Consider the following 14,366-nt stretch of genomic DNA (forward strand, 5'->3'; position numbering starts at 1 on the left):
CTCTGAATAAACATCGCAATTGAGCATATCACATAAAAACCATTGTTAGCCCAATGTTCAGAAACAAATCGGAGAAGCGACACTACAACTATCTACTTGTCGGACACCAGTTAAATACATGCCGAAAACACAGCTATCTACATGCCGGATACCAAATATAGACTTGCCGAAAGTGTAAACTCGTGAAAGATGAACAATCTTTGGTTGTGAAAGGTGAGCTCTTGCAATAATCAACACCGCTCCAGATTCGAAGCAGGCTTTGCAGATCACCAAGAATATCAATAAACTCGTTCTCAAAATTAAACAAAAACATAACAAAACATTCTAAAAGGAGAGACAAAACATGCACTCCAAACGGAGAGACACACAAACACCTAAAAAATTGGATTTTATTGGAGGGAAATTAACAAGAACAGAAGAGAATGAAAGAGTTGGGACTTTTCACCGGAGAAAACCACTGGAATCCCTCGATTTACTTGAAAATTAACAAACTCTAGCGGAGGAGAGGAGACGGTTTAACTGAGTGAATTTGAACCATAAACAACTATATTTTTTATTTTGAAGTTAATTATCCCTTTCTAAAAAAATGATATGTTCAATATTTAAATTAGTACTTTATTATTTATATACATAATGATTTTTTTGTATATCTAAGATTGGTCTATTCCATAATAATAGCCACGCGATAATTCAAAATTATTGATTTTCTTAAAAACCCAAATTTTCAAATTTGTAATTATTTTGTAAGAAAATAATAATTTATACTTCTTTTTTTTTTTCTGTTTTCTGAATGACCTGACAGCTTCATTCTTGTACCTCGGACTCTTCGGTTTACTTTTGTATCCGTTATTAATTTTCTCTTTCAATTGTCTCTTATGCACCTATAATTTTTCTACCTGGATTTATTTTCGTTTCATGAGATTAAAGATCAAAACAGAATTTCTTGATTTTTACAAGGCTCTGGGAAAATTTGGTAGAACCAGGGCAGGTTATAGGTAATGATTTAGCTGGTAATTTTACTTTCTATCTGTTTTACATGTTTTTATTTGCATTATTGTGTTTGTTAAGCATTTTTCATATATTGAGAGATGAAATTGATCAAATAACACATGCATGCAAGTTATCTGTTTCTGGGTTCATCTGCATATGGTAAAAACAAGTTCCTGCAACACAATGGAATATGCTTAGAATGTAAGTTTCATAGCACCTACTTTCAGATTCGGTTTGTAATATGTTTTCGATTTTGTTAGGTTGAAGCTCTGCTATAGAAATCGTCCGATAAATTGCTCAAAAATCGGTTAAAAATATTAGTACAATTTGACCGAGCTCCGATAAATCGCCGATAAATCCTCCGATTTATTACAAATCGTCTGATAAATCGCAAATCGGTACCTCAACCAAATAAGTCCGATTTCCGAAATGTTCAAGTTCAGCTTAATTTTAATGGAAAATTGAGGGTTCATTTCAAAGGAAAGGCTATATTGTAGATGTGTTTGAAAGGACTTTAGTGATTCTGGAAGCCTTATGGATCAGTTCAGGCAAATTGGGGAGGTTCTGGGAAGACTTCAGGCTCTGATGGTGTTAAAACATGACATTTCTATCAACCAGAGGCAATGTTGTTTGCTGTTTGATGTATACACTCTAGCTTTTGAAACTATATCAGAAGAGATCAGAAAAAACTTGAGACTAGAAGATAAGAATACCAAGTGGAAAGCTCTTGAATACCCTCTAAAAGAACTTCACAAAAAGTTTAAAGATGGTGAAAACTACATCAAATATTGTTTGGATTTGAAAGATTGGTGGGGGAAAGCTATTAGTCTATACCAGAACAGGGAATGTGTTGAGTTCCACATTCACAACTTGCTGTGTTGCTTTCCTGTTGTTATTGAGGCCCTTGAAACTGCTGCGGAAATATCAGCTCTAAACGAAGATGAAATGCAGAAGAGAAGATCGATGATAACGAGGAAGTATGATAGTGAGTTGAATGATCCAGTATCTTTTCACTGGCTATTTGGGAAACAGTACTTGGTTCCTCGAGAGATTAGCAAAAGACTCGATATGGCTGCCAGAGAAGATAGATGGTTACTTGTTGATGCAGTTAAGGGGAGGAAGAGTTCAGAATTTGATGTTAGGGCCAAGCATGAGCAAAGGCTCGGAGATTTTCTGATTAGCAGACTATGTGGCTCGGATACCTTAGAGATACTGCCAAGCTGGGTTCTAACTGGGGCTACAGATTATCATGTAAAGCGAAGACTGGGTACAGCAAAAAGTCGCATTAAGGAAATCCGCTGGCTGGGGGAAAGTTTTGCCTTAAGAAACTATTATGGCGAGATTGAACCACTAAATGCTGAAATTTCTTTGGTTCTATCACTATCACATCCTAATATAGTTCAATACCACTGTGCTTTGTACGACAAGGAGACGAAAGAGGGATACCTTATAATGGAGCTGATGCAGAAGAATCTCGAGATATATATAAAAGAGAACTATGGTCAAAGAAAGAAGGTATCATTATCCATACCAGTAGCAGTTGACATAATGCTTCAGATTGCAAGAGGTATGGAGTATCTACATTCTCGGAAGATATATCATGGAGATTTAAACCCTTCCAATATTCTGTTAAAAGCTAGTAATTCATCCTCAGAAGGTAATGTTCAAGCAAAAGTTACAGGGTTTGGCGTGACCTCTATAAAGAATTCCATATATCGAACTAAATCTAGTAACCAGACCGGGGGCGATCCTGTTATTTGGTATGCCCCTGAAGTTCTGGATGAACAAGAACAGCCAGGTAACAGAAGCAGCTTTAAGTATACAGATAAAGCTGATGTATACAGCTTTGCAATGCTTTGTTTTGAACTATTGACAGGGAAGGTTCCGTTTGAAGATGATTATCTTCAGGGGGATAAGATGGCTCGAAATATACGATTAGGAATTAGGCCTCTATTTCCACACCCTTCGCCAAAATACCTTGTAAATCTACTCAGAAAATGCTGGCAAGTTCAACCATCTAATCGTCCAAGTTTCTCATCCATCTGTAGGATTTTACGCTATATCAAGAAGGTGCTAGTGATAAATCCTGATCATGGTCAGTCAGATGCATCACCTCCTCTTGTCGATTATTGTGACATAGAGACAGGGTACTTGAATAAGTTCCCTGAAGCAGGAACTTCTTGTCTGGATACTGTTTTGCAAATTCCGTTTCAAATATTTGCATACAAAGTTATTGAGAAGGAGAAAACTTCAAGCAGCTTGAAAGAGAAGGGTTGGGATCTAGCAAACGAAGCATTTATAGCAGGCAGAACAGGTTTAATCCTCGAAGAAGATGTGGATGACGATGTATTTTTGCAAGAAAATGATCAGAGGTCAGTTCAATCTGAGGTTTTACAAAGGCAAAACTCACCAATATCAGTAGCTGATCTAAGGTCAGTCTGTTCTGAAAGTCCAAGAAGGAAAAACTTATCGCTTGCAGATGTTGATTGTAGTCCACTGCACCCTGAAACCCCAGAAAACAAAGTGCTGCCAACACATGAACCAGACTCAACATGTTTGGAAAATCACGAGAAAACAGAACTATCCATGATAACAGTTGATAAAATTACTTCTCCAGACAATACAGGAAAAAAGAATATGCAGAGAGTAGCAACACAAAGCTCAAGTTCTACTACAATCCCGAATATGAAAGTGGCGAAAACAACAAGGGCTACACAACGGACAAGACATCTACCACGTCTCAAGATTCTGGAGAAGAAACTTTTTGCCCCAAAGAAAGTAATCGATACCAAATCTAGCACATCACTAAGTTAGTCTTTTGCTTTTCACATCTAGTGATCCTTTTTCATATGTTTCACTAACTACATATATAATCCAGTATTGGATTCTATAATTTTGTTAGTCAACTTCAAATTAACTTATATGTGGATTCAGGTAACTTCAAAGGTAACTTTAAACGTCGTTCGCCAAGAACTTCACCAAAACGACCTCTAAATAGAGTTTCTCCACCCTGGTCATCAACAGCAAGAGTTCCTAAAGAAACAGCGACAAGAAGTCCTAAAGTACATTCTACAACTTCACCATCACCTTGGTCTCCTCCAGCAAGAGTACTTAAGGAAACACCAATAAAAACTCCAAGAGAAGATTATGTATCTTTACATGCAAGAGGTACTAGAGAATACTCGGTTCATCTATAACCTAACCCTTTAACTTGATCTTGATACATATACATGGATTCACAGGTATATCTAAATCCCGTTCACAAAGAAATTCACCAACACAAACTCTTCCATCACCTCGGTCTTCACCAGCAAGATTTTTTAAGGACACACCAACAAGAACTACCAAGGAATCACCACCACCACCGAGAGTACCTAAAATCTCATCACCTACATTTGCTTCACCAGAACGAGCTCATAAATAAAAATTCATCACCAATGAAGCCAAGTACTCAAGCTCTTAGTAACAAGGATGTACAAAGAGACTTCAGCACCAGCAACTATGAGCCCAAGAACTCAAAAAGATCAGTAGTGCGAGGTTCACAAGTTATGTACAAAATATGACGTCATTCTGTTAACAAAACTACTCTGCTTCCTTAGAAGTTTGTGAAGTTCAACCAAATGAATACATAGGAAAACAATTTTCAGCAGTGTCACAAAAGGTAAGTAGATTGTAGACTATCTTCATAAAAAAACCCTGTTCCTTATTACAGCTAGCTTTTAATTGGTACCACTTGTAGTAATTACTATTCTTATGTTCTAATTATTTGTTACTGTTATTATTACAGTTTTTAATCACTTTCGGTTGATAAACAAAAAATCTTTCTAAAATGAAGTCAGTTTACACTTACACATGCCCTTCACAAAGTCCCAAAACGGTATGTTCTTTGAGCAAATATAAATATTTTGTAGAGGAAGATGTATGTACAACTGTTATTTTTTATATATCAATTGAATTATCACATTTATATATTATAAACAAAAAAAAGCAATCAAATGAATTTTATATTTTTTATAAAATCACCACATAACAATATACTATGCATTCTCTTTATCTAAATGATTCAGTACTGTAAAAAGGCCTGAAAAATGAGTAATTGCAGATATATACAAAAAAAAAGAATCTAATAGTAACACTAGTCCTAGTCTCCAAGAACTAATACTCACGTATAAGATACTTGCAAGTAAATACATCCGAAAAAAGACGAAGCCTGATAATTGTAAGAAGCAAAACTGCAAATGCAGAGCGATAGAGAATTAAGATGCAAAAAAGGAAAAAAAAAACTAATCTCTAAAGATTCCATATTGCACTTTCTCATCTAGGCAAGTAAACATCACCGTGCAACTTTTGCTGGAAAGTAGCTACATATACAAGTCAATATATAAAAGGTAATGCACACCTTTCTCCAGACTCTGTTTCCATGAGATGTTGCAAGAATCAATGCATTCACTGATCCTGCAAAAACCCTCTCATGTTGACTGCAGAAAGTCCTACATTATGTACAAGTCAGCTGGCATCATTCTGAACCCAAAATTTGAAAGCATTTCCTCTCATTTAGTAGGATATGGCAAGTCATTGATTTTACCTCCTATCCCAAGAAGAAACATCCTGACTGCACATTTTAATACAGTTTCAGTAATTGAACATTCCTTCAGATCATTTGCAATAGCTTTATAGATCCACTGGAATTAGCAGCGACCACCATCTCAGATTCTTTTCTCCAACAAACACTTGAAACAAAATGTCCCCCGTCATCATCAGTTTCCTTCCCAGAGATAGGATCGATCGAGCCAAACTTGTGAGAGGTGATAGGCATGGGAAGAGATCTATAATAAGCAAACACCTAAGGAGAACACAAAGAATTAGAAGACATTTAAATATAGACATGCTCGCTTTTCCAACAAATAGATGCAAAAGAATGCTGTAGCAAGAGAGAGTGATTGTCATTTATTATAATAATATATAAATTAACACACTATAGATGATTAGGTGACTAGACTAGTCATAACTATTGGATCCACGGGCTTGTTGTAATTCAGGAAAGTGACTTTTGTTCATAGAGATTGAATGCATTTCTCCATCAGGCTATATTCACTCCAACCAAAAAGGGAACCAAGAACACAAGCTGCTTTTCATGTGTTAATATTTTAAATTATCCTCATTTCAGATAAGCACGGAATTAACGCACCACAGCATTCAATTGACAGAGGTCTATTTTTATTTTATTTTTTGGAAATTGACATGTTAACCATCTACATATTTGCTTTTTACACTAACATACAAATTAATTCCGAATAGAGCTGGCAAAACTAAGATTCATATCTAGACTGGATACTACTATCACAGGACAAAGCATACCTCATTGGTTTCTGAACCACACACGATGTACCCGTCATCGGTAACAGATAAACCTACAAAGTTCTGTTGCAGTCAAAATGCAAAATAAAAACTGTTAATAAAGGAAGAGAAACAATAAAAACAATAAAGATTGTCACAGTAAATGCTAAATCATATTTGTAGCTTGCAAGTTTTTCATTGTCATTCGAAATAAGGACTTCTTAATTGGAGATTCGAACCTTTTCATTCGTATGCCCACGAAGGGTTGAAATGCAACCCTCGTTCGCAACCACACTGGTACCGGTTTTGTTGAGGTCCCAAAGTTTAAGAGTGCTGTCGGTGGATGCAGATATGAGGGTTTCTGAATCGAGAAATTTGACATAGCTAACAGCCCTGGCATGGCCAGATAAAATACACCATGGTTTTGAAGTATTCCGAAGATCATAGCAGTAAGTCTTGTAATCTGCAGCACCAAATGCAAGCAAATGGCTAGACTTTGGAGAGAACTGGACACAACAGACATTTGCAACATTCCTGATTGTGCATATACTGCTCTTCTGCACAAAGGAACAAACTTATTATTTATTACAACGCCTTTCTGAATGTCAAGCCTACAATTGCTTAGCTGAAAGTCAGCAGAAAAATTAGAGAAGTGCCATCCAAATGCCAGCAAACTGATGCATCTCGGTTGTCAAGACTCTTTATTTCCCCTTTACAGTATATAGATTAGAACCGATGACAAAAATAATTGCATAACCCAGACTAACCAAGCAACTTTCACAATTTACTTACATGTACATAAATATCATGACTGTCTACAACAAATTGGTTGTTTTTATATACCATTATTTGATGCACATATCTAACTGAATGGACATGAAAACTGATAAAGAGATAATACAAATTCAATTTAATCTTTAACAATAAACAATAGAAGGGAGATGTAACGTAGGTATATATAATAATGGTCCTATGATGTATAATCTAAGATGACAAATTAAAAAAATGAAGGATAGAGAAGATACCTCCGTGATATTCCAAAGTTTCACAGAACAGTCATCACTCCCACTTGCTAATTTTGTCGGATCAACTCGAGAGAAGTCAACAGACCAAGCCCTTGTACCATGCTCAGCATACTGGGATATTTCTTGACCAGTTCCCGCATCCCATAACTGAAACAAATATCTATGTTATACACGATTAAGATTAACACTCTGGAAACAAGTTTATATGTTAGAAACAGAGGTAATACCATCAGTTGCCCCAGGCCACTACTAAAACAGATATGAATTACTTAGACCAGTACACTGGAAGATCGCCATCAAATTACAATTTTCATGAATTTTTTTAATCCTCACTCGTACACATGAATGAATAAAAGTTAAAAAAAATAAAAGATAAAAAATAATTTTAGAAAATTGAATTATTACTATATTTCCAGTTAGGAATGCATTAAGCCAACAAATTTGGCAACTCAGTTTTGGTACAGTAACTATATAACAAGAGTGACATTTACTTGAAATATGTTAGAGGAGAAAGAAATCACACCTTCACCATGCCATCATAGTCGGTCGAAGCAAGATAGTTCCTTATATAGTTATTCCAACTAGTGCAGCTGAGTTTGGATCTGTTTGACAACTCAATCACTGGATAGTGGATATCAATAGAACTATTAAGGAATGCATGAAAGTCATATATCTTTATTTTCTTTGAAACCCCAGCAGCAGCAAAGTATTCCTCGTTCGGGTCAAAACTTAAGGAACATATAACATTTGCATTACTGAAATCACCATTCCTTAATGTGCCACGTACTTTGAATTTGGTGTAGCGAGCATACTTGCACAAACCATTATAGAATAACCCAAGGCCATCTGTTGATTTTTTTGGTTCTCTATCTTTCTTTGCATGATAAAAATTTTCTCGACCTTCTAGCAATTCTTTAACATCACATCTAACTGGCCCATTAGTAGAATCGTCAACAGTAGATCTCACCGAAAAATAGACACTTTCAAGTTGATCGACATTCTTCATCAATCTCTCTTCATTGCAGAATGGGGCGGTTTTATCATAATTTACTCCAAAATTTGACTTACCTTTGTCTAATAATACTTTTCCTCTTGCATGGAGTGACTCCTCAGGTAACGCTAACATCTTTGTCCGCCTTTTCTCAACCTCCTCAATATCTGCTTCCAATAAATTAATTTCTTCCATCAACTTCGAGGAATGCTTGTTCTTCTGTTGCTGTAGAGTCTCAAGAAAATGTAATAACAAGTCTGATTCAGCATAGTCATGCGTAAGAGAAGATGATAAGTTGCTCAAGTCTCCAATTTCTTTGATAACATCAGATTTCAAGATTTCTCTGTTGAAAACCAACAATACAAATGATATTATTGGACAAACGTTATTAATGAGCTGAAGTAATATGTTTAAAAACTATAAAAAAAGGCAAAATGACGGCAATTTTTTCAGTACAAACTAGTAATTTTGCTGTTGGCTAAATCTTTTTACATATACACGAAGACTTAAAATTGAAGTACAATAATTTGGAACTACCATATACAGTTAAGAACTTACTGCACTTACAGATTACAGAACATCAGAATACTATAATACAAGTAACGCTATCATTAGAGCCGGCCAAATGTGCGGGTTCGAACCGCTCATTCGGGACCAGCTCGTACGGAAACCGGAAAAAATTCGGACCGAGCCGGGCCGGTTTAAACCCGCCCAACTCGCTAAATTATACGAACCGAGTACGAATTTGATTTTAATAACCCGGGACCGCACGAGCCTGCACAAGCCCGCACGAGCCCACGGGCTATAGAACCCTCATGGATAGTATATTCTCGATTAGTGGACTTGAATTTAAGTAATGTTTGATGGTCAGATATGCTAAACAATTGAATTCAATTTCAACTGTTCGTGTGCACATTACGGATTTTTAATTTTTTTTAACTTTCTTAGACTGGTGAACACAGTTTTTGGATTGTAAATTTCAGTTTACAAATTTTATATTGTTTATTATAGTATATTGTTTATTCGTTTTAATTCGTTTTACAAATATTTAACGTAATTTTTTTTAATGTTTTAATATTATTTGATTTGTAATTTTTTAATGTTTGATGCGATTTGTTCCGTTTTTTAGAGAGGAGTTCTCTCACATCATTTGTAATTTTTTTAAATTAATAAAATTTATAAGAGGTACCGTCCTCTTTTTAACCAAAAATTTAAAATAATAAAATTAATTGATTACAATTATAATATTTCGCATAAATTATGTAACATAATAGAAAACAGTGTTACATTTTATTAAATATATTAGGAACTTATATTTTAATAAATTGATATACTAATTTCAAATTTTAAATAGTAAAAAATATTTATTATACATCTTCAATACATGAATTTAAATCAGAATATTATTCGAATATTATAAGCTGGACAAATCAGAATACAATTAGCAATAACTTTTCTACAGAGAGTGCACGGAGAGTGTGGACTTCCGGAAAAATATGTTCAACCCGCACAACCGCCAACCCGTGTGCCTGCAACCCGTGAACCGCCTGCAACCCGTGAACCGCCTGACACGCACACGAGCTCAGTGCCGAATCCGAGTTACCTTCTGTAAGTTCAAGCACAGCCCGGCCTGATTCGCTCGCTTCAAGTGCCGGTTCAGTGTTCAGCTTTTTCGGACCCAACCCGCTCCAAACCCGGCCCGGACCGCACGACCCGCACGGGTGGCCACCTCTAGCTATCATCCCTTATAAACCAGCTATCATTTTCCACTATTAATTTTCCTATACCTCACCTCACAGCTCACATTGACATTATTTTCATATAGTCCCAGTATTTAAGGCTTCTATCAACTATAGGTTAAATCAAGGGCCTACATTTGAACACGAGGTATATATTATGTACCAAGTTTACCATACAAAGTTTCCCGAAGATTTGAATTTATACAAACATATTTGACTTATAATATTAGTTTCAGTTTTTCGAGTTGGAATATGTACATCTACCACATGCTACAATATGCTGCATTTACAAATAAACACAGCTGTATCAAGCATTAACAAATAAATATAGGAGACTACCTAGCTAACGTCCGGAAACTCACAGCTTACAACTTGTGCAGATATGTACCAGTACTTCCTAACCACTCAGACTTGCAACGCTACCCATGTACATATGCAAATGTCCTTGAACAAATTCTAAATAATGCGCTAATATTACCTTGTCGTTGGGCGTGAAGAAGGTTCAGGATGAAGCAGCCAAAGACAAAAGCCAGCTTCCCTAGGATTTCCTGACAAGAAACTTGGAGGAAGTATCCTATTACGTACATCGAGCATTGCAACATCATGACCTCTTTCAGAATCAAAGGAGCAAAGCAACTGTAAAGATAAAATAGAAAATAGAAAGAAACAGATTCAAATCTTAAAAAAATCACAAATGACTGAAAAGATGTTTATCTTTTAAAAAACTTCCATTAGTCCTCCTATGTGTACTGAGTACTTACAGATAGATTAATACATACCTCAAAAAGAAGAACCCCAAGACTGTAAATATTTGATGACAATGTGCACCGGCTTCTATTCAGTTCCTCTGGACTGGCATACCATTTCACTTCTTCTGATGTATCATTTGCAGATGCAAACATTAATTTGGAAGGATCGGACATGGTTGCACCCTTTAAATCACTCTGAGTAACATACACTGGTTCAGAATGAAAGTTATCATAATATACATTTCCAGTGGCTGCGAGACCCGATTTATTTGGAAATTGAGGCCAACTTATGACTGAATTGCTGTCCTCTTCAGGTTTTATTCTTTTGGCACTTGGAAAATTAGTGTGCTCCATTGGTCTCTTCTCATTTCGATAATTTAGGTGGTAGGGAGAATTGGGATCGCTCAAATTCTCTATTTGAACATTTGATCCGACATATTTAACCTCATTCGATTGCAACAATTTGAAGTAAGAGGGCCGTAAGTCAAGCAGAGCAATTCCCTTAGAGTGTGAATTACTTACCACATCCACAATTTGCTTAAATATACGCAGGCTCTTTACCATGTTTCGCTTATTCCTCCCAAATTTCAGCCATTGTCTAAGGCTGACACTATCATGGGGCAGCATAGAAGTTTCTGCATCTGAATTTAGGAGTGGGCTGGGAATAGCACGAGGCATAAACGCTTCACCATTTGAATTGGAAAGTAGAACAGGATTGGGAATAGCTTGACGGAGAGGCTTAACAGTCTGTCTTGCAGAGTTGGCAATAACACGAGTAAGAGGAGTGACAGTTTGTTGAGCAGTGTTGGGAAAAGCACGAGCAGGAGGCCTAAGAGTATCTCTGTTCGAGTTTGTAACTGGGCTGGGAGAAGCATGAGTAGGAGGGATAACAGTTTCTATATATGAGTTCATAAGTGTAGCCGAGTTGGAAGTAACACGAGGGGGTGACCTCATTTTATCTCTACTAGATTCTAGGAGTGTGCCTGAATTTACCTGCATTACAATTTCTCCATTTGAGTTTAAGGAAGCGTTTGTATCTACCTTGATATCATTACTAGCCTTTGGAAAAGACTGATCTCTGAACTCGACACGAGGTGCCGGCCCTCTACATACAACTCCCTTACCCTTTAACGTATCTTTCACAAAATATTGTGTGAACCCAGATCTGGAGAGAATTTTCGTCCTCATTGAACTCGAAGATAGTAACACATTGCTTGATGCAACTTGATTTCTAGTTTCTCCCACATCATTGCAGTTGTGGTTAGGAGCATCTGTGTCCAATATCCCTGATTTAATTGTGCATCCTAGGTCCTCCCGGACATTAGACATTTCTTCGATGTTAAATCTGACAGCAGCATCTCCGGATCCATGGTCATTTGGAGACTTGCGATCAATCTCTGATTTACTCGTGCATCCTACACCCTCGAGAGCATTCATTACTCTCGTTTGAGAACCTCTATATCCAGATCCACTTAACAGATGATGCCACCTATTTTGTCTAGTTTGTGACTTATCTCTACTACTCAAGTTACTCTCTTCATCTAATTTTTCACTATTACAATCTCTTAATGTCAACTCTTCAAAGGTGTCTTCATTATCATGCCGCGTACTAGCCGATACTTGTTCAGCAGCAATAATCCTTTCACGGGTTTCAGCTAAAGTACCTACAAAGAAACTAAGTGAGTTCTTGTGATCACCAGGTGTTATCATTTCATCTAAACCGATTGCATTGGTGCTGCCGGGATTCAGTGAATATTCATTATCCTTGCTCGGCTGGTGTGTACCATTTATAGCCTCGTCTGCAGTAATTTCATCACCAATACTAACATCCATACCGAAGTGTCGGAAATTTCACTGGTTAGCACCTAGTTTCTACTGAAGCTACACAATCGCAAAATATATGTTACTCCACGTTAGTAAAGCTTATTATTAGCCAATAAGAAGCCAGATGACTAAGACATTCTGTCATGAGTTCAAAATTACATATACGAACATAAATACAAATGAAGAATTATGAGTACATAAATCAGTAATAATTAATATACATTGAAAAATAGATCAAGTATATAAATCTTTACTGATATCAAATTAAAACCATCTTAGGATCCATTTATGAACTCAAATCCAAAGTTCCAGACAGACCCCATATATGGCGGGAAAGGTCGATAATTTAACAAACCTTGCAATTAATATATTTTCATACTATCCCTAGCATTGTATCATATCTTCCCTTGTTATATATGAACATTTATACAAATGCCTAAAAATGCGGAAATCGGTTTAAAGTAAAATAGGGTTATCAGTTCGACGTAAAAATCAGTTCGACGTAAAAATCAAAACTTTTTCAAAATTTTATTAGTACAAGCAAGTGCAATAATATGTCAGCCCGTAACAGCTCATTGCCATAACTCAATGGATAATCGCATCTAGATACAAACCACCATTCCAGCCCAACTCATTGCCATAACTCAATGAATGATAACATATACATACAAATCATTCCATCCCTTTGTTTAACATTATAAAAAATACATATTCATATCAGTTTGACATAAAAATCGAAACTTTAAACCTCAATCAAATAAGCAAGTGCAATAACATTTCAGCTCAAAACAACTCAATGCCATAACTCAACCTATAATCACACATAGATACAAATCATTCAGCCCTTTGTTTAACAATTAAAAAACACACATTCATACTAATGCCTAACAATAAAGCTATCAGTTTGGTATAAAAATCGAAACTTTAAGCATCAGATAACATTTCAGCTCAAAACAACTCATACCCATTACTCAATAAACCATTACATACACATACAAATCATTTTAACCATTGATTAACAAACAAAAATCCAAACTTTACAAAAATTGATCAAAGATAATCATACCTAACAATCCTTGAAGATAAAAGTAATGAAATCATGCAAAAGATTATTGTATATAACCCCTTAAATCAATACAAATTGTGTGTATATGTGTGTCATGTAATAAGTATATAAATAAAAACCATACCTTTGATGTCAAATGATATAGTCCAGAGCATCAGACCCCATCAATGGCTGAGATGATGCCACGTTGATCACTACAAGACTGCTCACAAGTGAAGTTCTTGAAGCTTTGTCAAGAGGGTTTTGTGGATATTTTATATTTGTTTGTCAGAAGTGAAGGATGAGGGATGAGCAATTCAAGAAGATAAAAATAGAAGAGAGAGAGAGAGAGAGAGAAAAGAGAGGAGAGAGATGAGAAGGAGAGAGATATATAGAAGAGAGGATGTATTATTAAAAGTAAGTAAGTTGACGTGGCATGTTTTAGGCCAGAATCAATGGGCCTTGTACAACTCTGTGGATGGATTGTGTTCACTTTCTGTCAAGATGGGCTGTATTATTAGATTGATTGCAGATGGGGTTAAATCAATGTTAAAACAAGCCTGTGGGTGCTTGATTTTAGGGACCAGCAAAATCGAACTAAAAATCGAAATTGAAATTCAAGCAAATTTTTTAGTTTGGTTTTAAAACTGAAATCAAATTATTTTA

At 36.0% G+C, this 14,366-nt stretch overlaps 3 protein-coding genes across 4 annotated transcripts; 2 read left to right on the plus strand and 1 right to left on the minus strand.

Annotated features, from left to right (window-relative positions):
• Positions 1-1,520: 1,520 nt before the first annotated feature.
• LOC141664445 (uncharacterized) lies at positions 1,521-3,580 on the plus strand. Its single transcript, XM_074470397.1, has 2 exons — positions 1,521-3,513; positions 3,569-3,580. Exons 1-2 carry the CDS (start codon positions 1,525-1,527, stop codon positions 3,578-3,580), a joined length of 2,001 nt encoding a protein of 666 aa, XP_074326498.1. The 5' UTR covers positions 1,521-1,524.
• Positions 3,581-3,604: 24 nt separating this feature from the next.
• LOC141667495 (uncharacterized) lies at positions 3,605-4,699 on the plus strand. Its single transcript, XM_074474016.1, has 3 exons — positions 3,605-3,799; positions 3,925-4,158; positions 4,233-4,699. Exons 1-3 carry the CDS (start codon positions 3,628-3,630, stop codon positions 4,412-4,414), a joined length of 588 nt encoding a protein of 195 aa, XP_074330117.1. The 5' UTR covers positions 3,605-3,627; the 3' UTR covers positions 4,415-4,699.
• Positions 4,700-5,009: 310 nt separating this feature from the next.
• Positions 5,010-14,070, minus strand: LOC141667494 (protein SPA1-RELATED 2). Of its 2 annotated transcripts, XR_012552645.1 has the most exons (9): positions 13,846-14,070; positions 10,862-12,712; positions 10,561-10,718; positions 7,876-8,686; positions 7,353-7,499; positions 6,567-6,884; positions 6,349-6,411; positions 5,576-5,833; positions 5,010-5,480 (listed from the first exon to the last, which is right to left on the minus strand). XR_012552645.1 is itself a non-coding variant. In XM_074474015.1 (8 exons), exons 2-8 carry the CDS (start codon positions 12,662-12,664, stop codon positions 5,642-5,644), a joined length of 3,492 nt encoding a protein of 1,163 aa, XP_074330116.1. In that variant the 5' UTR covers positions 12,665-12,712; positions 13,846-14,069; the 3' UTR covers positions 5,010-5,641. The 2 variants fall into 2 exon arrangements, 1 of the variants encoding a protein (XP_074330116.1); XM_074474015.1 differs by having other exon boundaries at positions 5,010-5,833; positions 13,846-14,069.
• Between the last annotated feature and the right edge of the window lie 296 nt (positions 14,071-14,366).

The sequence above is a fragment of the Apium graveolens genome, chromosome 6, assembly GCF_009905375.1.
Source record: "Apium graveolens cultivar Ventura chromosome 6, ASM990537v1, whole genome shotgun sequence".
Classification (NCBI taxonomy): Eukaryota; Viridiplantae; Streptophyta; class Magnoliopsida; order Apiales; family Apiaceae; genus Apium; species Apium graveolens.

Excerpts from the sequence above, each read along its gene's own strand:
- LOC141664445 (XM_074470397.1), top strand. The coding sequence starts at position 1,525 with ATGGATCAGTTCAGGCAAATTGGGGAGGTTCTGGGAAGACTTCAGGCT.
- LOC141667495 (XM_074474016.1), top strand. The coding sequence starts at position 3,628 with ATGCAGAGAGTAGCAACACAAAGCTCAAGTTCTACTACAATCCCGAAT. Across the intron at positions 3,800-3,924 it reads CAAATCTAGCACATCACTAA|GTAACTTCAAAGGTAACTTT; the intron begins GTTAGTCTTTTG and ends ATGTGGATTCAG. Across the intron at positions 4,159-4,232 it reads TGTATCTTTACATGCAAGAG|GTATATCTAAATCCCGTTCA; the intron begins GTACTAGAGAAT and ends ATGGATTCACAG.
- LOC141667494 (XM_074474015.1), bottom strand. The coding sequence starts at position 12,664 with ATGGATGTTAGTATTGGTGATGAAATTACTGCAGACGAGGCTATAAAT. Across the intron at positions 10,719-10,861 it reads TTGGGGTTCTTCTTTTTGAG|TTGCTTTGCTCCTTTGATTC; the intron begins GTATGTATTAAT and ends TTATCTTTACAG. Across the intron at positions 5,834-6,348 it reads GTGGTTCAGAAACCAATGAG|GTGTTTGCTTATTATAGATC; the intron begins GTATGCTTTGTC and ends TGTTCTCCTTAG.